At 46.6% G+C, this 27501-nt stretch overlaps 5 protein-coding genes across 7 annotated transcripts; 1 reads left to right on the top strand and 4 right to left on the bottom strand.

Moving 5' to 3' along the window:
- Nucleotides 1-1100: 1100 nt before the first annotated feature.
- plcxd1 (phosphatidylinositol-specific phospholipase C, X domain containing 1) lies at nt 1101-3612 on the bottom strand. 2 transcript variants are annotated; one of them, XM_061298025.1, is made up of 7 exons: nt 3461-3612; nt 2782-2908; nt 2566-2708; nt 2344-2472; nt 2059-2214; nt 1782-1965; nt 1101-1577 (listed from the first exon to the last, which is right to left on the bottom strand). In XM_061298025.1, the coding sequence occupies exons 1-7, from the start codon at nt 3491-3493 to the stop codon at nt 1342-1344; spliced, it is 1008 nt and encodes a 335-aa protein (XP_061154009.1). In that variant the 5' UTR covers nt 3494-3612; the 3' UTR covers nt 1101-1341. The 2 variants fall into 2 exon arrangements, with proteins under 2 accessions (XP_061154009.1, XP_061154010.1); XM_061298026.1 differs by having other exon boundaries at nt 2782-2902; nt 3464-3590.
- Nucleotides 3613-4764: 1152 nt separating this feature from the next.
- Nucleotides 4765-10466, bottom strand: jade3 (jade family PHD finger 3). The gene is made up of 11 exons (XM_061297888.1): nt 10264-10466; nt 8739-8798; nt 8580-8659; nt 8359-8516; nt 8088-8278; nt 7800-8011; nt 7558-7725; nt 7371-7487; nt 6828-7298; nt 6633-6750; nt 4765-6559 (listed from the first exon to the last, which is right to left on the bottom strand). Exons 2-11 carry the CDS (start codon nt 8785-8787, stop codon nt 5739-5741), a joined length of 2385 nt encoding a protein of 794 aa, XP_061153872.1. The 5' UTR covers nt 8788-8798; nt 10264-10466; the 3' UTR covers nt 4765-5738.
- Nucleotides 10467-10852: 386 nt separating this feature from the next.
- Nucleotides 10853-13866, bottom strand: rp2 (RP2 activator of ARL3 GTPase). Its single transcript, XM_061298102.1, has 6 exons — nt 13702-13866; nt 12865-13140; nt 12405-12797; nt 12214-12328; nt 11992-12077; nt 10853-11854 (listed from the first exon to the last, which is right to left on the bottom strand). Exons 1-6 carry the CDS (start codon nt 13864-13866, stop codon nt 11771-11773), a joined length of 1119 nt encoding a protein of 372 aa, XP_061154086.1. The 3' UTR covers nt 10853-11770.
- Nucleotides 13867-13915: 49 nt separating this feature from the next.
- On the top strand, nt 13916-24319 carry slc9a7 (solute carrier family 9 member 7). 2 transcript variants are annotated; one of them, XM_061298099.1, is made up of 18 exons: nt 13916-14051; nt 14893-15023; nt 15097-15443; nt 15747-15952; nt 16024-16101; nt 16552-16628; nt 16790-16902; nt 17036-17141; nt 17475-17616; nt 17791-17896; nt 17965-18053; nt 18394-18507; nt 18575-18686; nt 18759-18912; nt 21109-21172; nt 21482-21564; nt 21723-21828; nt 22989-24319. In XM_061298099.1, exons 3-18 carry the CDS (start codon nt 15200-15202, stop codon nt 23226-23228), a joined length of 2034 nt encoding a protein of 677 aa, XP_061154083.1. In that variant the 5' UTR covers nt 13916-14051; nt 14893-15023; nt 15097-15199; the 3' UTR covers nt 23229-24319. The 2 variants fall into 2 exon arrangements, with proteins under 2 accessions (XP_061154083.1, XP_061154082.1); XM_061298098.1 differs by lacking the exons at nt 13916-14051; nt 14893-15023 and having other exon boundaries at nt 15045-15443.
- A 147-nt stretch (nt 24320-24466) lies between these two features.
- chst7 (carbohydrate (N-acetylglucosamine 6-O) sulfotransferase 7) lies at nt 24467-27292 on the bottom strand. Its single transcript, XM_061298100.1, has 3 exons — nt 26384-27292; nt 25783-26263; nt 24467-25240 (listed from the first exon to the last, which is right to left on the bottom strand). Exons 1-2 carry the CDS (start codon nt 27182-27184, stop codon nt 25796-25798), a joined length of 1269 nt encoding a protein of 422 aa, XP_061154084.1. The 5' UTR covers nt 27185-27292; the 3' UTR covers nt 24467-25240; nt 25783-25795.
- Nucleotides 27293-27501: the final 209 nt, after the last annotated feature.

Here is a 27501-nt window from a genome sequence, read left to right as displayed (position 1 = left end):
TTCAAAGTTCACGGGGTCATGTGCACATTTTCGATTTTTAACTAGAGTTGAAAGTTCAGGGTTCAAAGGTCACCCAGGGGTCACCACGGGGTCACCACGGGGTCACCGCGGGGTCACCGCGGGTTCAAAGGGGTCACCGCGGGTTCAAAGTTCAGGGTTCACTTTTTTTTTTTTTTTTTTTTTTTTTTTTTTTTAGGTTAACCTTTATTTAACCCAGTGCTTCTCAATTATTTTCTGTTACGCCCCCCCCTAGCAAGAAGAAAACTATTCGCGCCCCCCCTCCCCACCGTGACTATCCTAACTTGTCTTGTAAGTCGTAAAATGTTGCACTGTCGCAAACGTGACAGAAGTAACAATGAGAGCGCCACTGCCCCCTGCTGTAGTAAACGCGCAATTACACTTTATTCTAGTACTGCCAAAAAAAAAGCCTGTTCCCCAGGGTCACACGCGCCCCCCCAGGTATAGCACGGCGCCTAATGCTGCACTAAATTAAAGTAAGGTTTAAAAAGAGTCGTAGCTAATGTTTTTTCAGGACAACACACAATAAAATCCCCCGAAAGTCCCATTTCGAAGGTTAGGGCATGAGTGTTTTCTGAATATAAATTATAATTTGGAATACAAGCGCATATTCGCAGGTAGGCATTCACTTTTTTTTTTTTAGGGGGATGAGCCAAGTAAATGACACTGCCTCTGTGTCACGTAGCTTTTAAATGACGTCAAGTCTTTCAAGATGACGTCACAGAATCGCCATCCTGAATGTCAAGATGAGCCAACTCAAAGCCCCGCAAAGAATCAACAGGTAAGTCTTGAATCCTTTTTAAAAATGCTCATAACCACTGTGTATATTAATTCACGTGGAATATACTAAATGATTTCTGGACGGTTTTTGTAGTTTTAGCACCCTATAGTGGTTTGTGATTTTAGGCACGTTTGGCCACCTATGTTAGGGACCTTAGCACCCTCTAGTGTTCGAATTTGTCCTCAAACGGTTAGACTTCATATTTTTGTGTGATCGTATTCCAATTACGTGTAACCGCTCAGTGTTTGGTTTACAGAAACCACAAAGGACAAATACAAATTAAATACTCCAGCGGTATGTCTAATTTTTGCACCCATGTAAAATACAATTTTAATCACATTGCAGTCCCTTAAACCAGTCATACAAGCAAATATTTTTTCACTGACAATATTCGTATAAAATAAAAACTTTTCCCTAACTTTTTTTCTCAACCTTGTTGGCGGATAGGCTTTATTTTATTCTATGTATTAGTTTAGTGTGTGCGGGACACAGTTTTTGTTTTTTTGGTTCGTTTTTTGAGGCCTGTGCTCAGACGCGTGCTCCTAATTCAGTAGTTTGCGGTTAAGCAACACGACGGTTTGCGCAAAGTGTCCGTCGCCGACAAAATCCGCCGCCACGATGTTGATCCCGCGCTGATGGTTGCCGGGGCTCTGCCGCTTCACCCACGCAAGCACCGCTGGGTTGGAGGCCTTCACCAGGTCTTTGAGAGATTTGTGCAGATGCTTGGTGATGTACGGCAGGTCTACTGTCAAGTTGATCCCAGCGGCGAAAAAACCTCCTGAAACAAATTTTTTGAAAAATCCTATTCAGCAACTTTAGAACTTGTACTAGGCTGTGTGTGTACTGTACTTTTTTCAAAATAAATGTATATACTGCCGTCTAGTGGTCAACAGTGGAGGTTTAGTGTTAGACCAACCTTGAATCATAGAAAAAAGTCATGTGTAACTAATGTCCACTTGTCGGTGGGTTCTGTGGCACTTACTCGGTCTGCCACCGCTCTTGTGGTTCTCTAAGCTCTTAATCAGGTCCCGTGCCTTGACCTTGTTGGCCCACCAGTACGGAATGTGTGGCCAAAGGTCAGTATTGCGGTTAACGAAGGCGTGCTCTTCGTACGACACGATCACCTGTTGGCCTGACTGCCACATCTTCCGAAGTGTTGGCATTTCCTGAAATGCAAGACCGTGACAAGAGCAGTTTTCTCCTTGCACGTCGACTTCGAAAGCTAACCCATAACCGTGACTAGTTTATGGAGGGAGTACCGTTCTGGGACAGAGTTTGCCTGAGAAGATCTTTCGGATGGTGTTGACCAGCCGGATGTGTCGGTTGTTGTCGATGTCCAAAAAGTGGCTGAAGGACAGGATGACCACCTCGTGAGGGTGGTTGTCCAACCACCTGCGAATCTCGACCAGAATCTCCTGTCCACAGAACACAAACCGTTTTGATTTACTACGCCACAAATAGCAAATGAGACCATTTTCAAGGAGCAAAAAAATCAAAGCAGTCAGCTGTTGTGCCACGTGCCTGCCTGCCTGGTAGTGGCGTACCTCCACTGTAACTTTGCTGTATAAGCCGTGGTAGAAGTAGAGGTTGGACGAGTTGTCCTTGGGCCTGTGCCCGATTCGCAGGTCGCAATAGCGGATGCCGATGTTCAGCTGTTGTGTCACCGTGAGATTCTGCGACACCAAAAAAAAAATGCACCTCAGGAAAATAAATGTAGAATTCCCGCCCCCTTGTGGACTGTGTTCATCCTATGCTGATGATCATACCTGGGTTTCACACCACTTGTGCATTAAGGGTCGAATGAGGCCGCTGGTGTATTTGTCCGCCTTCTTCAGCAAGTCAGGCTGGCTCGGGTCGACGGCAGATTTGCCTTGTTTGTCCAGGTTGTACGTGATTGCATTGTGGCTGCCTGCACAGACAAGGGAAACACTCCCAAGTGTGTGTCAAGGCTGATGGAACACTCGAGTGTGCAGGTGGCCTACCTGGAATGGCCAAGAGGTTGAGCGGGATGTCCTGCAGGGCTGGCGGCATGTGACTCATCCAGCTGTCCATACGAACTTGAGCTTGAGTCTGAACTTGAGACACACGCCTCTCGCTTCTCGGCTCCATGTAAATAAAAACATCCGCGTAGGAAATATTATAGATTAAATGTGATAAAGGCATGTTCGAGCCCCGGCCGTTTACTGGAGGTTCCACAATGTCTTCATATTCAGTGCTTTTAAGTGGGCTACTCGTTTAGGACGGATAACAGTAGATCATTAATTTAGATTCATTAATATACAATGAAAAAGTAGTAAAAAAAATCGGTGGATAGAAAGTGTATAAATTTCCGACTGCCTTTGAATGCACCTTACGTATCTTGCGCATCGCGAAGTGACCCTACCCGGAAACGCGCTCAATGACGGCGTAGTTAAATTGCTATTTCTTCGTAGCGTGCTAAATTGATTAAAGTTATTATTGAAAGTGGCGTTTGCAAACTAGGATGACGTGCGTGGTATTTTAGTGTATCAAATTAAAAAAGCAATATGAAGTAACTACATTTGACTAAAGGGAGTGTTAACTTCAGGGACCATGGGAATTTCCTTAGATTCCTGTTTTCGTGCGCCAAAAATTCGACCAAATGTAAGCAATGTCTACTTTAAGCACCCAACTTGGTACTATTACCTCCGTAGTCGCGCAGAGAGCCGCTCCCATGGCTGTTGGATGTTCGGATGTGGCTGCAGCGTCTTCACTCGCCTAACACGGCACCTGCACGTCTGCTTGTCAGAATTCACACAAGTCCACGCCTGCTATTTAATTGGCCCGCCCAGTGTAGGCCTTGATCTGCTATCGTGCTAAAAGTGTCTTTATGAGCGGTCTTCTTAGCAAAAATAGTCTTTGTTCCTTTCCCTAAAGAATAACTCTCTAAAAGTTAACAAAGTGTCCTTTAACTTGGTTTAGTTTAGCTTTGTTGTGCACAAGAAGACATTCATTTTGTTCTTAGAATTGATGCAATAAAGGCCAAATTAAAAAAATAAAAATACAATTAACAAAGACATTAATGTAACTTCAGAATATTCTGAAAGGACTTTAATTTTGGTATTGCTATTTTGTAAAGTTTTTTTTTGATGCTACCACTTGTTTAGATGTTATCCATGTTATGTGCCTTTTGTTATTGAATCCAGTTTCATTCGACTCTTTGGGATCCCATACATCATTCGCAGACTTGTTAAATTTTGGAGGTAGCATCAGAAGCCGCTTTCACGTTCCTGTAAATGAAAACAATGTTTGTCGTTCCCAGCGTATTTCGTTTTTCATCACTCACATTTGTCTCGGGCATGACATTGAAGCTCAGCGTCCATTATGACGACATGCAAAACGACTTCTCGAGACTCTTAGGATAGCTACTAGGTACACAGTTACTAACAAAAGGAGTTGCTAAACGGGTTTCAAAACAAACGTTTGACCTGTGACAAGTCAACAGGTTATTTTGTTATGAAATGTATTTACTGCTAACATTACCATTGTAACAATATTACCAGTAAGTAAATGGGACTTGTTGATTTCCCCTCAAAACCATTTAGTGGCAAAAAGTAGCTTTACTTAGAGTTAATCAGAAGGAATTGAAATTGTTAGGTGTGGGCCAACTCCTAGTTAAGTTTGATGCAATTTCTTCATGCAGAACTTTTTAAGGTAGCAGGCGTGTCATTCGGTTCGAATGTAAACTGTGGTAAATACTGCCCCCTATCGTTATATCCGTGTATCAGCACAACCTCGATTATATTGCTGGTATTTATTTCACACAAATACACAACTAATATAATGAAATAATTATATTGTATCCTAACAGCAATTTTTGAAGTTAAATCAATTTTTTTTTTTTTTTTACACTATTTACATTTGAGTCTATTCTAAACATTTCAAAATTCCCCTACTCTTTAAATGGAGCACATTTAAAAAAAAAAAAACGTTCATGCACAAGACAGTCTTGATTTGCTTCTTTATTAAATCAGGGATGAGAAAAGAAGAGTGAAGGCAGCAAATACGACAGAATTTAGTGTCCGTTGTTGACGACACACATTAAAGGGGAACTCAACACAAATATTTTCTTTGCAATTGTTTAAACGACCTCACAAACCTATACATGATAATCCAATTGATATTGCGCTTTTGGAATTTAGCAGCAAAATGCACCGCATTTTTCATCCATCTCAGGTGGCGGCCATTTTGTCACTTGCTGTAAAATAGTCGTTTTTAATGTCATTTTCTAACAAGTGCCAAAATGGCTGCCTTGCAAGATGAATAGAAATAGGTGGATTTCATCTTCCAAAAACACAAAATTTATCCAAATGCTGTGATCCATCTCACAGGGGGTGCATAAAACACTGTAAAGAAAAATTTGGATTGACATCCTCATTAACATCTTGGCAACCATTCTATCCATCCATTTTATGAACTACTTATAGTTCAAGAGTTTTTTTCAAGGCAACTTCTTTGTTTATATAAAGAAAACAAAATACAGTAGAAATTAAAAATATGTTCATTTTTGGCCGCCATTATTAACAGTGTTCTCCCCCACCTATTTGTTAACGGAGTGAAATTTTCATTTCACCCGTTTGCTCTTTTTCTGTTATGGCCAATGCTTTAATATGAAAGTATTGCTTTGGTGCCATTTTGCCGCCAAGAGCTGAGATTCATTTATTCAGGCTGCAGGGAAAACACTGTCATTTTGAGGGGTGTGGCTTAGTGACATCATCAGCTGGAGTCCTGGTGGGTGTTCTCATTTTGTCTTGATAGTTTTGGTCCGTTGGTCAGAACACTGTACATCCAGCTGTGCGATGAGGAATGGATTGTAGTGAGCTGTTCAGTAAAAAGTTGTGCTACTTACAAACGTGGTGCTAATCGGTTAGCACGCTAATCTCGTATTTTCGCACAACGAGTGCAGCCGGACAGTCTGTCGTCACCTTTGCACGCAGTGTGAGGTTGCGCCTAGCGACTGTCTCCCGCGCCCACTGCCGCCCTTCTGGCTGCTCCCACGCCCCCTCCGGGCGACATCCGGCGGGAGTGGACCGCCCTGGCGCCGGTGCCTCCCCTTGGCCTCGGGTTCCGAGTCACTGAGCTCCAGGTCGGGGCAGTAGCCGTCGCTGTCGTGGTACAAAAGCGCGTTGTTGGCCGACACTCCCTTGGGCCAGAGTTTTTCTTTGCGGGCGAGCTTGTCCGAGGCCCGCATGTCCTCAGTGGTCCTTACCAAGTTCATGGTGGCCTCTTTGAAGGACCTGCCAAAGTGCTCCATGGCAGACTTACCAAAAGCACCTTTGTCCAGCGGTTGCTTTGGTATGTCGGGCTCGCCGGGTGTCTGACACGAGCTGTCTTTCTGCCCGATCAAGAGGCCATTTTTGGAGGTGCGCTCTTGCTCTGCTTTGCCGTTGGATGAGTGGCCGTGCAATGCGGAATGCATGCCCAGCGGCTTCCCTGCCAGTGGCTTGTCAGCCAGAGGCTTACCCGCCATGGGCTTACCCGCTAGAGGCTTCCCCGCCACCCTGCCGTTGGCACGCTCCTCTCGCCGGGCGTGCCCGTGCAGCTGAGGCTTGCCTTGGCCCAGACCCTCGCTGGCGCGCTCAGACACGTTCTCGCTGTTGTCCGGACACAGAGGCCCGTTGGCCGATTTGGACGCGGTGTAGGACTTTCCCATGCTGGAGGCTTTGGGCATTTTCAGCTTCAGCGTGATCCTCGGAGGAGGCCGGAACAGAACACTCTCCACCGGGAAGGATGCAGCAAGGCCTTTGGAAACACCAAAAATTAGCGGTGGATGTGTGAAAGGGACTAAAAAGACTCTGAGCAAAGGGCGGCTCACCAGCAGAGGTCTCCTGGCTCATGAGGGTGACGTGCAGGTTGAACATTTGCTCCTGGGCTTTGCTTTGCAGCAGCTTGAGCTTCTCCCGCCGGCTCACCATGTAGCACAAGTTCCTCACCTAAACCGACGACACATCACTTGAGCACAATTTGAAAACACCTTCAATTGAGTTAGGGTGGCAAAAATGGCACTGACCCTCTCCAGGTCCTGTCGCAGGTGCATGAACATGCGCATGCGCGTGTGGATGCTGTCCTGGTGCGGCTGCAGAACCAGGTTCTCCTCATCTTCCTTGGGCGCCAGCAGGGCCTTGTTGAAGTTGCTCTTCCTCTTCAGCTTCCAGTACTGGTAGACAAAATCCACCAGACGCGACGAGAGCCCTAGAGCCCGCGACACCTCGTCCGGCCGCACCAGCGCGTAGAACTCCTCCTCCAGTTCTTGAAGCCGCTGCGCCCGCAGGCCCACCTTGGTCGGGTCGGAGGGCGGCGCCGGAGGCTTGGCGCGCGCCGGGCTCAGGCCCACCTCCCCAGCTGCTTTAGGCTTGCTGTGCTTGAGGCAGTACGACTTGAACTTCACCTCGTCGCCCTCGTCCAGGATCGTCTTCATCTCCAGGCTGTGCTCGAAGGCGCACGTCACGTGGAAGGGCGTGGTGCAGTTCTTCACCGAGCACTGTGGGGAGGGTCAAGTAGCACCTCATGCTTGAAATCAAGTTCATGTTATCGTGATCGCTGGCATCCTCACCTGGATGCACGCGCCCGTCTTGATTTTGCACACGCTGCAGATGAGCGACCAGCGGCTGGGTGGGATGTGGGACACTTTAGTGATGGGCTCCATCCTTTCAGGGCACGCGATGCTGACCTGCGTGCAGTGCAGGGACAGACTGTGAGCCGGAAATCTCAGAGGGGAGATGTTTCCTTTTGAATTTTACCTCGGGGATCCACAAGGCGCAGCTGACGTGCGCCCACTTGGTGCCGGCGCGTGTCGCCTTCATGGCCCCGCCCTTTTTGGGGCACAGGAGGCACTGCGGGTCGATTCCCAGCACGCACGTGCGGCACAGCCAATTCCCGACGGGCACTTTGACGATCCCGTAACATGCCTGGGGAGTAAAAAAAAAAAAAGTACGTCCTCTTGACACATCTGCTACATTGTGAGTTTATGATTTCAACCTACCTGGTGCACGCAGATGTTACACTTGTCGCAGAAAACCATGTCGTTGCCTTCCTCGCTGTCGGGCGAGCGGCACACGTCGCACACCACGTCCTCGTCGTACTCGATCCCCAGGCCCTCCACCGTCTCTATGGCGTGCCTCATGTTGTCGTGGCACTGGCCCTCCAGCGCCTCCATGGCGCGCTCCATCGTCAGCTCGTCCACCGGCTCCTCACCTGAATGCCGCACGTGAGGGAAGATGTTAAGTCCAGGCCGAAATGACGTGGCGCCGTTTTGAGCTTTGTGGCTCACCCATGCAGAGCAGCTGGGTGTTTAACGTGTGCAGCCAGTAGATGTCAACGTCGTCCAAGTCGTAGCGGCACATGGCCTCGGCCAGCTCCTTGATGTTGACGTAACCGGGCTCCACAGTGTCCTGCCCGGAGCACTGGATGTACTTCTTCTGGTGGCCGTACAGAATCTCCTTGGATTTCTCCGCAATGATCCTGAACATAAACAAACGACCACTGTTAAGGACTTTGTTGAAAGAAAAATACTTTTCTTTCGACCACGCCGTCACACGTACCTGACAGACGCTTGCGGGATGGTGTCCGGGCTCGCCAGAACCTGAACTCCTTTCTCCCATTCCTGCTTCCAGGTGTCGGCCAGCAGGTAGTACTCCTCCGGCGGGACGTGGTGCGAGTCCGGCAGCTTCATGGCGCTGATCAGGTCTTTTCGGAACACCTGCGAGACACGTCCAAAGTCAGGGTAGGCCCGAATGTTAACCACGGCGGCAGGGAGACTTACTTCAGCCGGTTTCTTCGGGTCGGAGGCAGGGGTGCCCGGTTTGCTGCCATACTTGTTGGAGCAGAAGGAGGTTGAGGGACCTGGATGGCACACGGCATTCAGCTATATACACCCAAATGCCGCCATTTTGTCATGGGGTAGTGTTGAGCGAGGACTCACTTTCATTGTCAGAAGTGTCGCTGCTGCTGGAGGTCCTGACACGCTTCATCCTGTCACATCCTGCAGACAAGATGAACGCCGCACAGACACATTGTTTACACTCTGACAAATTAGTCTCGAGTTGGAAATTGACATTTTGTGTATCGTGGTCAGCCACTACGTTTCGTTTGGGCTTCTCTGGCTATCATCGCTTTTCCCATGACGCACGAGTGTGTCAGCGGAGCAAAAGTGTTGTTTAAACAGCGTGGACATGCCTGACATTCCTCACGAGAGGGTGGACGTGGTCATTTATGTTCGTGCTACGCACACAAACATTCAGCTATTTTCTATGGCACTTTCATCTCGGCTATCGCGACACCGATCCCAGACTAACTGACGATAAGAACGTGCAAACTGCACACAGTCGAGCTATTTTTAAATGGAAATGAGGAGAATGAGCTAGAGAGCACTTGACAACATCTGCTGTCGACATGAGGGGTGTCCACAACAATGCCGACATTTTAAGACAATGCCAACATGACAATCTCAAGGATAGGTGTACAAATGTTTTCCTCCGAGGGCCGCGTAAAGAAAAATGGAGGCGTACAAAGGCCAAGTAGACATTTTAACATGACGTACCTCATTATATTGTTTATTTTTATATTAATTTTTAAAAAGTGCTTTCTGGTAAAGACAATAATGCAAATATCAGGAAATGGGGAACTTAAAATGTCTAATTTATCGAGTTAACATTCCAGAGTCTGAACTTTAAAAAAGTAAGTAAAGTAAGTTTAGTAAACTACTTTTATTATTCTGTTGTCTTTTGTTTGTATGTTTTGTAACTATTGAGTTGCTGTAAGGCTACCTAAATGTAATCACTACTTTTCTTTTAACACAATTATGTGAAGTAGTACAAGTAAGTACAGAGAATGACTATTTTTGCTACCTCTGCTTCATATTAGTACCTAAACTAAATCTAGCACGTGAAAGGGGGGGGGCAACAAACTAGCAAAGAAGCTAACCAGACAGAGGGGGAGGGGTTGCCGGATGTGACGCCACAATAATGGGAACCCGCTGTTAAAAAGCTCGGAAACAATGAGCAAAATGCGACGGGCTTTGTTTACGTTGCGCCATGCGTGTCGCCTTGGCTTTTAGACTCCAGGCGCAGCGTTCATTTTACCCCCAGACATGATGGTCGGAAATAAATAGGTCATAAATAAAGCCTTTAACAGAGCTTTGGCGCCAACTCCAGTCGACGCGTAGGAAGCGGGAGACGACGAGGGCCAAATCAAACATGGGCGCCACCACCAGCGCGCCGACATGTCACTTCCTTACAGAGGAGTCTTTAAAACCAGGGACAAGGTGGGGGGTAAACGTCGGGTTTATCCGCCCTGTGTGACTAAGCGACAAGGCAATCGTTCAAGGGGATTAAATATACCAAAACGCCTCGTCAACAAAAGGACGGCCTGGCATTTAGAGCAAGCATCCACGGCGCTCCGAGCCAGGAAACACACGGGGAATATTCTTCACGTTCCCACCATTTTACCTTCAAATCTAAGCGTTGCTAGGTCCGCTTTATCCCATCCGTACGCCGTCCAACGTCAAATACAGTGTATAGCCACAAAACGATAAGTATTCGTGCGTGGTAATATTTTAAATTGAGTTTTTTTTTGTGGGGGGATTCTGCTCCCGGGCTTGCAGTCAGTCGGCCCACCAACACGGCACAACAGCGCTATTGTACCGCGTGGCCCGCCGGGTCCTAAACTCTGCCGGTTTCGCCTAAATCCCCCTCGTGGGTACGTTCGATTTGGACGCCGGTGTTAGGCGCGGGGACGGGTAGACACTCATTGACCCAAATACAAAACGCTAATAAAGTTTTGCATTTAATACTGAAGAACTGTTTTTAAACATTAGTTTGGGTTCAAAACATGTTCTATCCACTGACTATTATGTCAAAACAAATACTGCAGGCCCTTCCATCCATCTGGAAGATTGAGATGCAGGTTAGACTAATTAATGTCATGAAATCATTTTAGTCGGAAGTGAAAGCTGCCGAGTGTGATTCATGGGACGGAGGAAGTCAGCAACTCCCACGCATTGTTCTAATCTACACTAAAGAACAAAAATGAACTACGTCACAAATGTAAACTTTTATTTAAAAAAAAAAAAAAACATTCAGCATCAAACATCAATTGGTCTCTATACAAAAACATGTAACAAAGCATATAAAACACGATACAAAAAAGACTGCTCAAATGATGGCCGACAAATACAGCATACGCGTTCATTTATGGTAAAGGTGCGCTCCATCGTACACTCAAGTATCGTACACCCGCGTGACAATCTTTATACATAAATATGAGGCATTCTTGTGCTCCCGATGTTCCAGGCAGTGAAAGAACCAACATTCGTGCTCCACGTTCACATTTTGACAGAAGCAAGCATTAAGAAATAAATACAAATTACAAATATACACCCAAGCACACGTTGACCAGTAGTGTCAGGTAACCAAGTACAAATAGTTACTATACTATATCGTCCAAAACGAATTGGGCCGACAACCTTAAATATTTCAGACCAAAAATCTACATTTGTGGGGAGAGCCAACAAGAGAGCAGCAGTAACAATTACTTTTAACTCATTGTTGTGACGCCTGATAGCACTCGCCGAAAGTCGCAACCAACAAAAGTGCATTTCAGACTCTGGTTTCGTTTCCTTAAGGGGTTAAATCGATTATTATTTTTCCATGGTTTTTTTTGTGTGCACTTCTAAATATGTACACAATGTGAGTACTTGTGCCACTTCTAATGGCAGCAGCTAACAAACAGCAAATGGTAAAAAAAAAAAATGCAGACAGCATTGATTGTGTAAATAACATGATCGGGCGGCCGCGCTATACATTCAAAGCTCCTTCGTCAGGTCAAACATTCCAGCTTGAGGTTTTGTTATGAAAGCAGGAGTAGCAGCAGTAGGTCTGGATGGTGTGTGGCCCACATAGATTGTAGCAGTGCATCCAAACAAAGCTGCGTCCTAATATGTACAGACCTGAAGCCTCACAAGCCCATTTGCATGTCGGCAAAATTGAAGAAGTTGTCCACGTCACGAGATGATGTGTTCTTGTTGTCTGAGACAAAAACCTGTGGGGCGGGGGGAAGGGGTATTACATTTTATACCGTAACATTAAATCGGCCAGTAAATTATGTTGGAATTTGAAAGTTTGTCCTGCAAACGTTTCACCCCTTTCCAATTGCAGTGATGAGAAAAAGGTGCTGACCTTAGTGCCGGCGAACACCTCGCTGGCTATGTTCTTGCAGGCTTCCACAACGCCGTCACCATTCAGCTCCAGAGCGATGACGGGACCTTTGCAATAACAAAGGAAAAAAAGGTAGTGAAAACCCATTTCATGTGCACATTTGAACTCTTGACGTCGCCCGGCCATCTGGTTTAAAAATCCAACGTGGCCCTTTGAAGTAAACGCTTGATTGCGGTGAGCGACCTTTGCTGATCGACTCCACGAGATCCTCGGCGTTGTTCTGGAACACACGCTTAACGTCTTCGGGCCGCATCGACACCTCTTTGGTCTGGATCAGAACGAAATCTTTGGCGGTCACCTGATTGGAGAGGGCCGGTGTTAGGGGAAGGAAGAAAGGAACAAACGTGCACGTCTTTTTTTAAGCCACCTCTCACCTCGTCGATCATTTTGCGTGCATTGGCGGTGGTGTACTCTCCGGCAAAGAACACAAACAGACAGGACTCTTCGCTATCCTTACGCCGGCCTCCTTTGGTCAGCGGCACGATGCTGCGCGACACGTCCGCCGAGATGCGGACCCCCTTAAAGTCGGAGTCGGCGCTGGGGGCCGGCACCGACTCCAGCACGGCGGCGCTTTCGGGCAGCAGGCTCCAGTTGGTCTCGCCGGCCACGGGCGTGAAGTCGTGTACGTTGCTCCAGTTGTTGTTGAAGATGCTCAGACCGGCGTCCTTGAATTGGAAGGCCAGCTCGGGGTAGTAGTACTGGAAGCAGCCAAACTTCATACCCGTGGATGACTCGATGATGGGCTGCGTGGCGCAGCACAGGAACACCTGTGGCGACACGTTGTTAGTTTCTATGAAAAAAAAAAAATAGGTCAGAGTCCAGATTTAACAGCACCTCCATTTTTTTGCAGTCCCGCGTACGGAACTGCTGGCATGCCAGCACGCAGCGGATATCCTTGCAGTCCCGAAAGAAGACGCTGCCCTTGACGGGGCCCAGCACGATGCGACAGTTAACGCAGTCGTCGATGGTGACGGCCGCCGCGTGGTCGAACACGTAGATGTCGCAGTTGTGGCAGTCCTGGATGACAAACTGTTGACCGTTCAGCTTCCCGGGTAGGCGACCCGCTGTCACGTCTTTGAGGCCTGTAAGCATGTAGTCTTTGGGGTCCACCTGGGCAAAGGCAAACAAAAGGGCTTTATAATAATTGTGACCTCCCCCCCTCCCCATATTGCGATAATAATGCTAGCCATTTACATTCTTAGTAATTCTGGTATTTTGAGAGATTTATAAATTGTTAGTTATGCAATTTAAGAGCAATCAGCAACCCGGAAGTTGAACTGTAGGTCAGATTAAATGCGGTTACACGAGGTGCATTTTCTAATCCCATAATGGTTTTAAATTAGTGTTAAATTTAGTTCCACGAAGTGAGCGACACACGGTGCGAGGCCGATGGCTCGAGTGTGAAAGTCAAACTCTGGTGGCTAAAATTAGAATTCACATGAGCGCATCAACATGCTACCGCAGACAGGTAAAACTCAAATGTGTCCAATTTTGATGCTACTACGCTTCAAATCGAGTCATTCGCCATTTGCAAAAAGTGACACGCTCACACGTCAACGTCACCACAGCGACACTTCAGGTAGGCTGTCATTACACGTGAGGTGTGTCAACTTTTTAAGCGTAAAAAATGGGGTATATTGCAAGAATAGAAAATGAGAAAGCGTGGAGAACCTTTTCTCTCTTGTCCCAGCTGTACTGTTTCGGTGCCGCCTCGTCCGTGTTGTTGCCAAGGGGAACAGCGTTGCTGGTCGTCGTAGTTTCCAGCGTCGTCGTTGTTGTCGGGTCTTCTCTTTCCGACGACTTCCGCTTGGATTTTTTCGAGTAAAAGCACCCCATTTTGTATCCTTTTAGTTTGTTTTTTTGACGAGCTCTACAGGTATGATACGAGTGACTCAAGATTGTGTGCGGTTTAGTTGACAACAATTTTTTACCCCTTCCCGTTTTCCTTTCTGGGTTGTGCAACCAATCAGCGCTGAGCAGGGCGGTTCAGCAGCCAATCACAGCTCTCAATTCGACGTGAGGTGGGTGTGTCACTTATGATGCCTTCGGAGACGAACAGTAAAAATAGTCTGTTTTGATATGCAATTTCTTTGAAGTTTAAAATGATAAACTTCATTTTAAAACCATTACTTTATCTTAACTTTAGCTTTTAATATTACTGCATCATTACAACAACAACAAAACTCGCTGTAGTCAGCATTTGGATCAACCGATGATAAATGTTGTATAGGCAAACAAGGATAAAACCCTATAAAAATGCATAAATCAACAACCCCCAAGCAGATTACTTCGCAACTTAAGCTACTTGTTCATTCTAATAATAGTTAATCCACGCCTGAGTGTGAAGGATGTTTTCTAAACAAGCTTCTTTTCTGTGCAAGCCTCCTTGTCATTCCGTGAAACCAAACAACCGCAACCCCCTGCTGCTATTTAACTTTCACATTAGGCAAATAAAGGTTTGAAAAACTAAACTACAGGACGAGTCATCCCTTGTCTGTAATTCATTACTCACACAGCATGCCTTGCAGCCAAAACTGCAAAATGTGCGCCAAGATTTCCTTCAATCATGGCCAAAAAAGCATCCGTGGTGGGTAAACTTCAATCAAAGTTTGTTCAAATAGAAACCAGATGAAGCTATGGGTTGGGAACTTTTATACACTGTGGTAGGGTTGCGTGGTATGCAAGCCTGCATGCCTTCCTGTAAATCGACCAGCTTACGTGTCGGAAGAGCCATACAACCAAATAGTCACGATAACACCTTGAACGTTGTATTCCATTTTATTAATCATATGAGCTTGCATCTTTCTATTTTACCAATGCAAGGGTTACTATCTGTGTGCCACCATCTTTCTCTACTTTCAGGAGGCAAAGTCCATATTGTGAGCTTCCTGCTTGGAATTGGACTAGATTGCAAAATCAGCCAACAAGACAAAAAGCCATGACTCAGTTGCCTCGGGGTGATGTTGGTGGGCGGCTCCATCCGTACACGACTGGTAACCCCCCCCTCCTCCCCTTCCACGCACACGATTTGGACACTGAGTCGCGCGTGTCTACTGTGCCTTTAAGCGAAGGAGCTGAGCGGCGTGTGGCAACGAGTCAAGCGGGGCTCTTGGTGCGTGCTTTCCCGCATTATTATGGCGGCGTGAGTGTGCAACATCCTCCCAGCGCCATGGCCGCATTCCTCGCGGCGACGACGATGATGATGAAAGCGATGGCGGCATCCGGGCAGGAGGACGCCTCCGCCGCGTTGGAGGACCTTGCCACGGAGAAGGAAGCCGAGGAGAGCCACCGGCAGGACAGCGTCAATCTGCTGACCTTCATCCTGCTGCTCACCCTCACCATCCTCACGATATGGCTCTTCAAGCACCGGCGCGTACGCTTCCTGCACGAAACCGGCCTGGCGATGATTTACGGTGAGGCGTGTAGCTTTCCATCCATCCATCCATCCATCCATCCATCCATCCATCCATCCATCCATCCATCCATCCATCCATCCATCCATCCATCCATCCATCCATCCATCCATCCATCCATCCATCTGGGAAAATAAATGACTGTATTTACATGAGTGCATTATTGGTGAACAGATATCTGTACTTCTCTGTTGGTCTGAGATGTTCCTTTTCTTAGATTTATGATGATGTATGCAAGGTTCCGTCCCATCACTTGTGCTCCTAACTGTTGACCGACTGCCCCCCCGTCTATGGTTTTGGTAGGCCTGCTGGTGGGCGTCATCCTGCGTTACGGCATCCCCGCCACCAGCTACCACAACAAGAGCCCCCCCAGCTGTGCGCTGACCAAAGGGCCCGCCAGCAGCAGTCTACTGCTCAACATCAGCGGCAAGTTCTTTGAGTACACCCTCAAAGGCGAGATCGATTCCCGTGACATTCACAACGTGGAGCAGAACGACATGCTGCGCAAGGTGATGTCAAAATAAACAACGCAAACAAAATGTCCTCAACTGACCCTTCGTGGCCTCTTTCTATCTCTTAGGTTACCTTCGACCCGGAAGTCTTCTTCAACATTTTGCTCCCTCCCATCATTTTCCACGCCGGCTACAGCCTGAAGAAGGTGAGATTTTTTTTTTTTGGGATCACGTAAAAACAATTTCTCGGGCAGCCATCTTTGTAGTCCTTCTCCACTTGGCTTACGTCCAGACTTGCATCGTGCTTTTAATTAAATAACACTGGACTATATCAAAAAAAGTCAAATTGAAAGTAACTACTATACTGCAATATCTGCGTTTTGGACGTGTGCCTTTAAGGGGCGTGGCACTTGCCCTTTAAAACCATTACATAAGTGTTTACCGGGTTAAAGATTACATCGAGACGTGCTGGTGTTTGATCTAAAACTTGTCAGTTTGGGCCATCGAGTGTCCCCCCCCCCCACCCAACCCACTAAAAACACACACATGCTTGCAGATTTTTGCTGACATCCAGGTCATGCATCCGGCACACATATCCTGCAGTAAATAGCAGAACATTTTCCCTGACTAAGCACATTTCTGATTCTCCTTTTTAGAAACATTTCTTCAGGAATCTGGGCTCCATTCTCACCTACGCATTCCTAGGCACGGCTGTATCGTGTTTCGTGATCGGGTGAGAGTCCATGAGATTTTGTTTTTATGGCCAGCTTATGAGCAAAAGTGTTAGAACACTATACTGCCTTTTATTGCCAGCATGTTGCAATAGTACACTGGTTGTGCAATTCTATTTTTAGACCAACTGATGGACTCTAATCGTTTGTATTGTCGTCGCAGGAATTTGATGTACGGCGTGGTCAAACTGATGCAAGTGGTCGGCCAGCTGAGCGACAAGTTCTACTACACTGACTGTCTTTTCTTCGGGGCCATCATCTCAGCCACCGACCCAGGCATGTGACTTGACTAAAAATTCATCCGTATTAGTAAAATTGTAGATCATTTGGAAGTGGTCTATTCACATTTCCAAAGTTGTACAAGCACATACTTTGTACATGGCACATTAAATTTGATTTTTTTATTTAGTGACAGTGTTGGCCATCTTCAACGAGCTGCACGCGGATGGCGACCTGTACGCTCTGCTGTTCGGCGAGAGCGTCATGAACGATGCCGTGGCCATCGTGCTGTCCTCGTGAGTTTTTTTTTTTTTTTCAAACCTTTCTTACCAACGAGCACCCTAGGTTAAATATATGAAGAAATCTGGACTTAAATACCTAAAAGAAATCCCCCCAAATTTCCAAAACAATACAAATACAACATTTACATATATAGGTTGAAACCCATATGAAAATGTGTCGTCCTTTGGCTCCCTCTAGCGGCAAGGTTGCGTAACACCCCTTGCATCGTCATGCTGCACATTTAACCCATGCAATGAATACCTTTCAGTAAAGCAAAAGAATCAATTAATAATAATGAAAATATCCGATTTTTCTTTTTTTTCTTTTTTTTCCTCCCCAAATGTCAGCTCCATCATGGCCTACCAGCCCCGAGGCGCCAACACGCACATGTTCGACGCCTCGGCCTTCTTCAAGTCCGTTGGGGTTTTCCTGGGGATTTTCAGCGGCTCCTTCATGATGGGTGCCGCCACGGGAGTGGTCACCGCTCTCATATCCTTTTCTTCAATATTTTAAGACAAGCTATAAAAAGTCTACACACCCCTGTTCAAATGCCAGTGATTAGAAGAATGAACTGGAACAACTCACCAGATGGCGCCAAAGCAAGAATAGTCAATTGCAAAATGTCGGTGAAAACATTCCTTAACTGTGCTTCTGGTTCTGAACGTGACCAAATTTACCAAGCTGCACTGCTTCCCCCTGCTGGAGACGGCCCTCTTCTTCCTAATGTCCTGGAGCACCTTCCTGTTGGCGGAGGCTTGCGGATTCACAGGTGAAGACGAAAAGCGTCGTAATTATTTTGTCATGATGGCCGATTCAGCAAATATCGTGTTCCTGCAGGTGTGGTGTCTGTGCTTTTCTGCGGCATCACTCAGGCACACTACACCTACAACAACCTCTCCGTGGAGTCCACCAAGCGTACAAAGCAGGTAAGTGTTACCCTCCGTGTTTTTTTATTGGGGGGGGGGGGGTAGACGACCCACATACTCGCAGACATCAGTGGACAGTGTCCCCAATGCCAGATGGCCCAACGATCTGCCTGCTGTGACCTTAATCGCCACCAATCATCTGACAGGACATCCCTCCTGACTCTGCGGCTGTTCAGCCTGTACGCGGATTACACGCACACAACATGTTTATATTTGACAGAAAGCAGGGGTGCAATAGAAATATACAATTGCGTCGCAGGTCACAATATTAGGGACAGCGGTGCCACGGTTCACGCCGTTGTTCCTCATGAAATGATTTGTTCTCCGCAACATTCCGCAGCTCTTCGAGGTCCTTCACTTCCTGGCTGAGAACTTTATCTTCTCCTACATGGGCTTGGCTCTGTTTACTTTCCAGAGCCACGTCTTCAGCCCCATCTTCATCACGGGTGCTTTTGTATCCTCAAGAAGCGTTGCCTAAAATGATTCGGGGGGGTCGTAAAAATGTCTTAACCAAAATCCAGATTGCCATCTTCCTGGGACGAGCCTTAAACATCTACCCGCTCTCCTTCCTGCTCAACCTGGGCCGCCGACACAAGATTAAAGGAAACTTCCAGCACATGATGATGTTTGCTGGTACGCCTTTTCCTTCTTGACCAAATGCGCACCTTCAAAAGTGCCACAATCGATTGCGACCCTGATTTGCAGGACTGCGCGGGGCGATGGCGTTCGCCTTGGCCATCCGCGACACGGCGACCTACGCCCGACAGATGATCTTCACCACCACGCTGCTCATCGTCTTCTTCACCGTGTGGGTCTTTGGAGGAGGCACCACGCCTATGTTGTCTTGGCTTCACATCAGGTGACACGCTATATTCACAACATTCTCATTCAGTTAAGAGCTCATTTGACCAATGAGGCGAGACTTTCTCTGATTGGTCGTCCAGAAGATGGTGCAAGGGTGCGCAATTTCCATCTGTATGGTTCTGCCTTGGAATTCCTGCATATTTAATTCCTGCATCTCATTCTGATCCACCCCCAAAATGTCAAACCCGTTTTATTTTACAAAAAAAACCCACTTCACTTTTGAAGTACCACGATAATGACCGACATTAAAATACAGAAGCGTAGCCGGCCCAAGTGTTCATCAAATCAAGACTTAGATTGTATTCCTAAAAAGTCTCTCTGTATCATTATGCAGGATTTAAACACCAATACCGCATAACAATAGGGATTCTTTTTTGATGTATTCCACTAAAAAGTGAAAGTCTGCTGAACTGTACTTAGCTTTTGATTGGTTGTATGTACTGCAGAGCCTGCATGCACACCTCGGGACTCGTTGAGTTTGATGACTAATGCTTGCTTCTAGCCTCTTATTATGAGTATTGCAACGCACACAAACACACGAGGGAGAGCTCCTAAAGCGGATTAGGCATCTGTGTGTGCGTGTGCAAAAAAAGAGGCCGTGTTTAATATGACTAATGCAGCCTGGGTGCGAGGAGGAACCATTGTGTTGCCGTGTAGCACTGCCAAAATCTCCCCCTCTTGAACCGGTTGCCATGGCAACGAGGACATGCCGCTGCTGCTGTAAGCGCTACGTTGCTGTGATGATGTTCGCGGCCATCACCGATGAGAATATTTGAATTTCTGTCAGTAATGAATCAGATATTATTTATTATAATACAGATTAATTGTTCAAAAAAGTTTTTAGTTCCATATTTAATACCAGTGTGAATCATAAACACGGATCAATTAATAACCCCTCCTTATCATTTTCACATCTTATTTATGTGTGGAAGCTGTGAAAGAGGAAGGCGTTGTTTTGACACGGCTTCCGCCATTTTAGGCCGCAGACCAAATAGGACGTGATGAGAAATCACGGATGGCTATGCCGAGACTGAGCGTGGGGCCTTTTTTTCAGGGTCAGCGGACGAGAGGAAGTCGGTGGAAGAGTCTCTTACATAAGTGAGGACGTGTGTTTGTATCTACGTGCGACTTATCTCCCCCTCGGGGGGCCCCATGCCGTTGTCTTCAACTCATGACGTCCTTGTTTTATTTATTTTTTGCGCCTTCTACGAATGACCCTTCACCAATCCCAAGATCCTGTGTTTGTGTTACTGAATATCCAACCTCGAAGCCAGTTTCACAAGTAATCCAAGAAAGAAGTCTCAAAAAGTCACTAAGTCTGCCATTTTTTGCTAATAAAAACGCTAATAACTCGATGCTACGTAGTTAGCTCTTGAGTGAACGTCCTCCTCGCAAGTGAAAATATTTCGCCCCCGAAGCCAGTTTCAAGTAGCAACAAGAAATTTGGTCGGCACGTCTATCATGAGAAACTACAGGAGAAAAAAAAGTCTCTAAAAGTCATTCCTGAAAGAACAAAGAAAGGCTGCCATTTTGGTTGGAATGGCTTGCTGTTGAATTTCACGCTTGGGTCTTGATAAACATCATTTAATTTTCTCGTAGTTCAGTGAAATTGATGTCGAGTGATTGTTTTTAATAGAAGGACTCACGGGTGTTATTTTGCTTTCAAGTGGCTGCTAAGGAAAACATGTGGTTGCCATGGAAACCTAAAAACAACTGCATATTTCCTATTATTCATTGCTTGGAGAAGTTCATAGAATGCTGCACTTGTCTCTTTCGGCTCCCATCCAAAGAGGCGATTAGTCGACTGCTCCCAAGTTTATGTGAATTAAAAGTGCCCCTCTTGAAAATCCTTCTTGGCCCAGTTTTAATCCCCTTGTGGTGTAAGAGACACTAGAGGGGCAATTATTTATACACGTGAGGCTCTGACATGGATGTTTTTTTTTCCTATTTTGCGAGTGTGGTAAACGATATTTCTTTCTTTAGATATATGAAATAACAATAAATTAAAAAAAAGATTTTTTGGGACATGCAACTAGATTGACTTGTCTAAACTCACAGAAATGTGTGTGTTGTTGAAACAGGAAGTTGTGGCTTTAAAAAAAAAAAAGACAACACATTCAGGGCGTGTATACAGCCTAAAGTTCTAAAATGAGATTTTATGAGAAACTGATTTTGTCATTCTGTGTTGCAGGGTGGGAGTGGACCCAGATCAAGACCCGCAACCTTGTATAGACACCTTCCAGGTCCTACAAGGGGTGAGTGGGATATGGAATGATTTGCTAAGACGTGACATTTTGCAGGGCTGCTATGTGAGAGCGTCCAATCACAATCCCATCTCATCCTGTGGTCAGGCGAGGCCTCACGTTTGTGTCTTACTTACGTTGACACTTTTAGTTGTGCTTCTGCAATTGAAGAAAGGAAGAAGACTTGAAAATAGTTCAGCCCGTCAAATGAATGGAGGCCAGGTTCTTAAAGAGACAGGACGCCTTTAATTCTTGTGCGAGTGATCTGATCCTTTGAATATCAAATATGCAATTACGAGTGGTTTTTTTTTAAATGTGCAGGATGTCCCCCAGGGTGAAGGACAGAACAAAACCAAACAGGAGAGCGCCTGGCTCTTCAGGATGTGGTACACCTTTGATCACAAGTATCTTTTTATATGGTCGTGAAATAATAAGAACTATATTTCTATTCTTATGAATTCAAGATAAGATTAAATGAATGGAGTTAGAATCGTAATGAATGAGAAGATAAATAAGCTAAAGTGACAGAAGGGGTGAGTCTTTTTCCTTAAGAGCCGTTCAGCTACTTGAAGCCCATCCTGACGCACAGCGGCCCCCCGCTCGCTTCCACGCTCCCTGGCTACTGCGGACCCCTGGCCAGCTGCCTGACCAGCCCACGCGCCTATGAGGTCAGTCAACTTCTCAGAACAAACCTACTTTTTGAATATGGAAGCCTGTTTGTGCCAAAGTCAAATAAAAAACAAACAAGCAAGTACATAGGCAGTTAAACAGAACCTTCATCGTGAATACATTTTTAAAAATCCAACCAAACATATTGGTCACATTTGTTGCTAGGCAGAATTCATGAAGGATCATTAGGTATTTATTTATTTATTTATTTATTTATTTATTTATTTATTTATTTATTTATTTATTTATTTATTTATTTATTTATTTATTTATTTATTTATTTATTTATTTATTTATTTATTTATTTTGTTTGTTTGTTTGTTTGTTTATTTATTTATTTTTTTGCAACATTTTACACAATAGCTTGTGGCTAATGCTAGCATATGAATCAACTGTAATGTGTCACAACGTAGGAGTGTAGTAACAAAAGCACATCTGAGGCGAAAAATTATTTGTCTTTAGCCTCGGGAAGTCTTCCCTTGGGAATACTGAAGCCTTTTCACTGAGTAGAATCGGAACGTTGTCCTGGTGTTCCCGCCTCCTGCCAGCAAATGCGTACAAAGGAGAAAATGGATGGTCAAGAAGGCTTTTTATTTGCATTGCGTGGGCACAAAGGGCCTTTTTTCCCCCCCCTGCTTCTCTGCACTCCCTCAACAATCATCTAAGACGCTGCATGTGCTTGGTCTCATGAAAAAAAAAACCCACTTCTCACCACAGGCTAATAAATTCTCAACTTTTGCCTTCTATTTTCCGCTCTACATTTGCCCGTCCCATTGTGTTCCCGACGTAATTGTCCCGTCCGTCCCCGGCTGTTTTCCGACGTCCCGCTGTGTCCTGCGGCCCGCTATTGATTGTCAGCTATCAATGAGAGAGTGAAACCTCGCGTCGCAACACAGGCAGGAAATGCTCCAATGAGTGTCATCGGCATGTGGCCTTCAGATGAAATAGAACCCGAGTGTCGCTCAGTAGGGCGCGGACCTCCTTCAAGCCTCACTGTGTATTTGTCCAGCTGTTTGCTCAATGCTTCTTGGTTAATGGAAAAAGAACAAACTCCATTTCTAGAAATGGTGTTGCACTTTCCTAAACAGAAGACATAAACTTCATGAAATCTATTGCTGCTCAATTCCATCCCATGTTCACTCCGGATCTCCTATTCCAGAACCAGGAGCAGCTGAGAGACCCGGACGGCGACGACGGCGACCTGTCCTTCACGTTCGGCGACGCGGCCATCGCCACCAACGGGCTGTCGGGCGACGGCGGAACGACAGGGTGGAACGCCAACGGAAAACGCAGCGGCAGCACGTCCGAGGAAGCTCTGGAGCGCGAGCTGGACTCCCGAGAGCAGGAACTGCTGAGCCGAGGCACCCGCTTGGTTTTCCCCATCGAGGATCACATCTGATAAGCACTCGATGTTCTTCCAAGATATGTTTTATTTTTGTCAAATTAGGCCAAATATGACTTTGAACATTAATAACGTTGACCACATTGTCTTAAAAAAAGAGAAAAACTCAAGATGAAGCAATTATCAACATTTCCTCCGCCGAGGAACTTGTTGCCATCATCCCTGTTGGATTTCTCTGGAATGTGAGTAGACATCGATCGGCCCATGATTTGGCAACGATTATCAACTTCAAAATATCGGACTATGGGGCAGGGAATGCATTGCCCCTCCAGACGTCTCTATTAGCGCACCACCAGCTGACGTGAGATAACGAAAAAAGCTTTGCCATAATGAAAATTAGTCACAATGACCAGCTTTGTTAGGTCTTATGACTGTTAACATTTACAGCTGTGTGTCTCCAGGCTTTTTGAGCCTTGGCGAAGGTCGAACATCAAGGCTAAAAAAGCATAAGGGCGCGGTTATTTATTTTTAATTTTTTTTAGACTATTGTAATGAATCCAAAATATCTGCATGAAATCCTGTTTGCTGGTTAAATCCCCGCCCACAGACCCAAAATTTTAGTTCAGCTTCTTTGCCACTTTAACATCACCAGGCTTATTATTACTGACCAATGAAGCATTTATTTTTTATTATTTTTTTTTTTAAAAAGGGCTGCAGGAAGCAGATTTATAAAAAGAAAATTCCCCCAATAATCCCTTTGAAAACCCAAATGTGGACATTGGCCTAAAGGTTTAATTAGTGATCCCTCCCCTAAATAATCCTCAGTAAACAATTTGATCACAAAAGAGCAAGGAGTATAACATGGCTTGGCACTAAGATGACTTTTTGTAGCAAAAGAGGAGGAAAAAGGGCCTCAACGTGATGAAGATGCATGAGAGGCTTCCTGTTACGTAACGCCATGCAGTTTGCGGCGGGGGGCTGCCGCCGCGCCACGCCACGTCACGTCAGGCTGTCACGCTTGCGCCGCATGCAAATAATTGTCCTGAGCAGCAGCCAAGAGTGACCGCTGCTAGTCGATGTTTCACTGTAACAGTCTTTTCAGGACAAAGTAGCACTGACAAAAGAATAAACTCATTTTTGGGACTCGATTGAACCTCAAACTCTTTGTTGTACTCGTTAGCGTTGTAGCCAAAGTAAAACTATTGATTAGCAATTTTGCTTTAAACATGTTTCAATTATGCGTGGATACGGATTTTTTTAGGCCGATGCAGATTCCGATATTTGGCAGGACAAAATTCCGATTTCTTGATTTGGACAAATCCTTTATTGAGGTCACTTTAAATAGTTCATGTCGCTTAAAAAGTATGACAAAACAAAAAAAGTCCAACTTGTAAAGTTGATCATCAGAACATCCATCATCTGGATGCAGGCCGTAACACAATGTTTTGAACACAACAGGACGGATATAAATAATCAGGATTGCAAAGGGGCTGGAAAATTCACAGTAAATTTAAGACAACTTTTTCAATCCTAATCAATACCATTTGTTGTTTTTTTTAAGTCATTGGAAGGACAGGGGTTGAAAAAAAAAAAAAAGTCCCGCCCATGTGAGTGTTTTGTCAGTGTGGTGCTGCAGCAGCTGTCCAGATTCCTCCCGGGGCTAAGAGGCCTTGGAATTAGGTGGAGGCGGGGGAGGAACAAGACTTCCTCACGCAGGCCCCTCAAAGCACACACATTGGAATCTCCTTGAACTTTCCAGTTAGCGTGGTTAGCAGATCCACTTAGCTTAGTCATGCCAAGGTGAAGCTGATGCTGCCACCTCTGATCCACCCAACCTTTTGCAGGGATTTAGAGTAGGTAGGGTTAGTGCGACTAAAATCTGATGCATCAAGCAGCCTCCTGGCCGCTGCTGAACAGGGAAAAGTGGTAAGAGGCTCCCCAGTCTTTGAAGCGTTCCACTTTTTGGGTTCTTCCTACTCCTGGTCATGGTCTTTGTGCGCTTGGCTGCTCCCAGTCAGCTATGCTCTAGCTGCAGTTAACCTTTTGCCCTCAGCCTCGACTTGCAGGCCCTGGAAGAGAGGTGTATTTTGACGATAAACTAATAAAATATATTTTTTAATACACTTTAATGCAAATAAAATTGTATCCTATTATTCGATGAATCGCTAAAAAAATATTTCATCGTCACAGTCATATTTAGCACAAGCTGAGGAACAAGATACGTTTTCGGCGAGAAAATATTGGCACGCTTGCAGGCCTGCTTTCCTCAAGCCTGTCCGAAGCTGCCGGTGACACGCTGGTAACCCAGGGAGGCGTGTAGCCTGTCACGGCCAGCCGCGGACAATGAAGTCCCTTCTTAGGGGCACGAGCGCGAGGGCACGGGCGACACCCTCGGCCGGCCGCGGCGCCGACCCCCGAGGCAGCCACTCGACAATGACACCTTTATCAGAGGAAGGCGGAGCCAAATAGCTCCCGCTCGGATGGAGTTGATTCCTGCAGAGTATTTTCAACCTGTCGCTGACTTTCACCCCAAGTATCCACTTTCAAAAAGTGAGAAGGTATGTTTTGCCTTTTTAAGTTTGATGGTGCCAAATTTACAAACTCTTCTCACCCGTACGACCTCCTCATGTGGTTTTGTCGGCGCCGTGCTTGGGGTATCCGAGCTGCCGCATGACCTCGCTGCAATAGGCTTCCACCTGGTTGATCTGCTCCACGCTGAGCCTCTCCCTCCAGGCATAGATGGCCTCCTTGGCATCCCGTGACGAGATGAGGAAGGGCCGGTCCGATGAGTAACCGCGGCCGTGGGTCATGTTGAGGGCGAAGCTCTCCAGCGCCGGCGACGAGGACAGGTTGGAGAAGCTGTAGAGCTTCTTCAGCTCTTCGGACGGGTGCAGGACCAGGTCCTCGTAGCGGACCCGGTGGTAGCTACGGCGCACCCAGGGTGGCGCGTTGGTCACCAGCATCATGTCACCCAGCCAGTTGTCGCAGATGAGCTCCATGGCGCTGGAAACGTAGCTCTCGGCTCGGTTCATGCGGTTGTTGGGCACGAGCAGACGCTTGTACTTGTCGTTGTGCTTCTTGCTCCTCAGAACCTGGAGGAGCAGCGCAGATTTTTTACATGACTAATATTACAGCAGCTAAACTTTTTTTTTTTTTTTAATCTATAGGGTACAGATGGATCAATGCCCCTACCCCTACCACCCAAAAAATACCTGGATGCTCTCCTTCACCAGAGCCTGCTTGGACTTGAGGCGAGAGTTGTGCACGGCTCTCGGGTCGCGAAATAGCTGCACAATGTGCAAGTTGACGCCCGGGTCCTTCATGAGGGGCACCAGGGTGTTGAGATCCAGAACCCGCACGCCCTTGATGACCATCACCGGGTACTTCTTGCACTCCCGCTCCAGCTCGCGGATGTCCCGCTTGGGGCACTTGGCGCAGCGGTCCTCCTGCACCAGGCCGACGTGGTGCCGCTGGTGGGCGTCGCACAGCGGCTCGGAGCACACCACCTTGTTCATCTTCCAGCCGAAGATGAAGGCGGTGGTGAGGTTCTGTGAGCCGGCGTACAGCTTGAGCACGGAGAAGTCGCAGCGGAATAACGCGCTCAACATGTCGCGCACGGCGCCCTGCAGGCTGCCCGCGTCACCGGGGTACAGGGCCTGCCAGATGTGCCACATGGGCTCGTACAGGTAGAACACGTCCGGGTGCTGGTTGAACAGCTCGCCGAGGAACGACGAGCCGGTCCTCCAAGTGGCGTGCAGATAGATGTGCGTGCGAGATTGGCCGGGCCCGGGCGGCTCCGTGCCGTTTACGCCGTCCACTTTGTAGCCGTGCTCCCACAGCAGCGCCACGGCATTCTTCAGGTCCGAGCACCGCGACTGTTGCTGCTGCAGAAGCCCATGCTTGGCGCGCTGGACCGAGCGCTCCCCGAAGTCGAACACATAGGGGATGAGCAGGAGCAAACCCGTGTAAGCGAGGATCAGAATCAAATATTTCTTCTGAAGCCTCCTCTTCATCGCGCTGGCTTGCACGCGTCGCTCGCTGGAGATCCGCTCGTTTAATGTGCGTGCGTGCGCCAAGCAGACGACTTGTGTGGCACACTCAAAATCAAGCGATGGCGAGAGAGGCGGGTCGAGTTAGTCGCAAAATGAAGGCGGGGTTTGTTTCACGCTAAAGTTGCTAAATGACGTCCCTGATTGTTGCTCAAAGTTCCTGCATGCAGGTTTTTATTTGGGCTAAATGACTTTGCATCAAATAAAATATAGGTAAATACACATTTATAATCAAAAGCCAAGAAATAGCGCAGTTTTATAGACGAGCGCTGATACTTTTT

The sequence above is a fragment of the Syngnathus typhle genome, linkage group LG14, assembly GCF_033458585.1.
Source record: "Syngnathus typhle isolate RoL2023-S1 ecotype Sweden linkage group LG14, RoL_Styp_1.0, whole genome shotgun sequence".
NCBI lineage: Eukaryota > Metazoa > Chordata > Actinopteri > Syngnathiformes > Syngnathidae > Syngnathus > Syngnathus typhle.
This window is presented reverse-complemented; position numbering and strand designations above follow the sequence as displayed.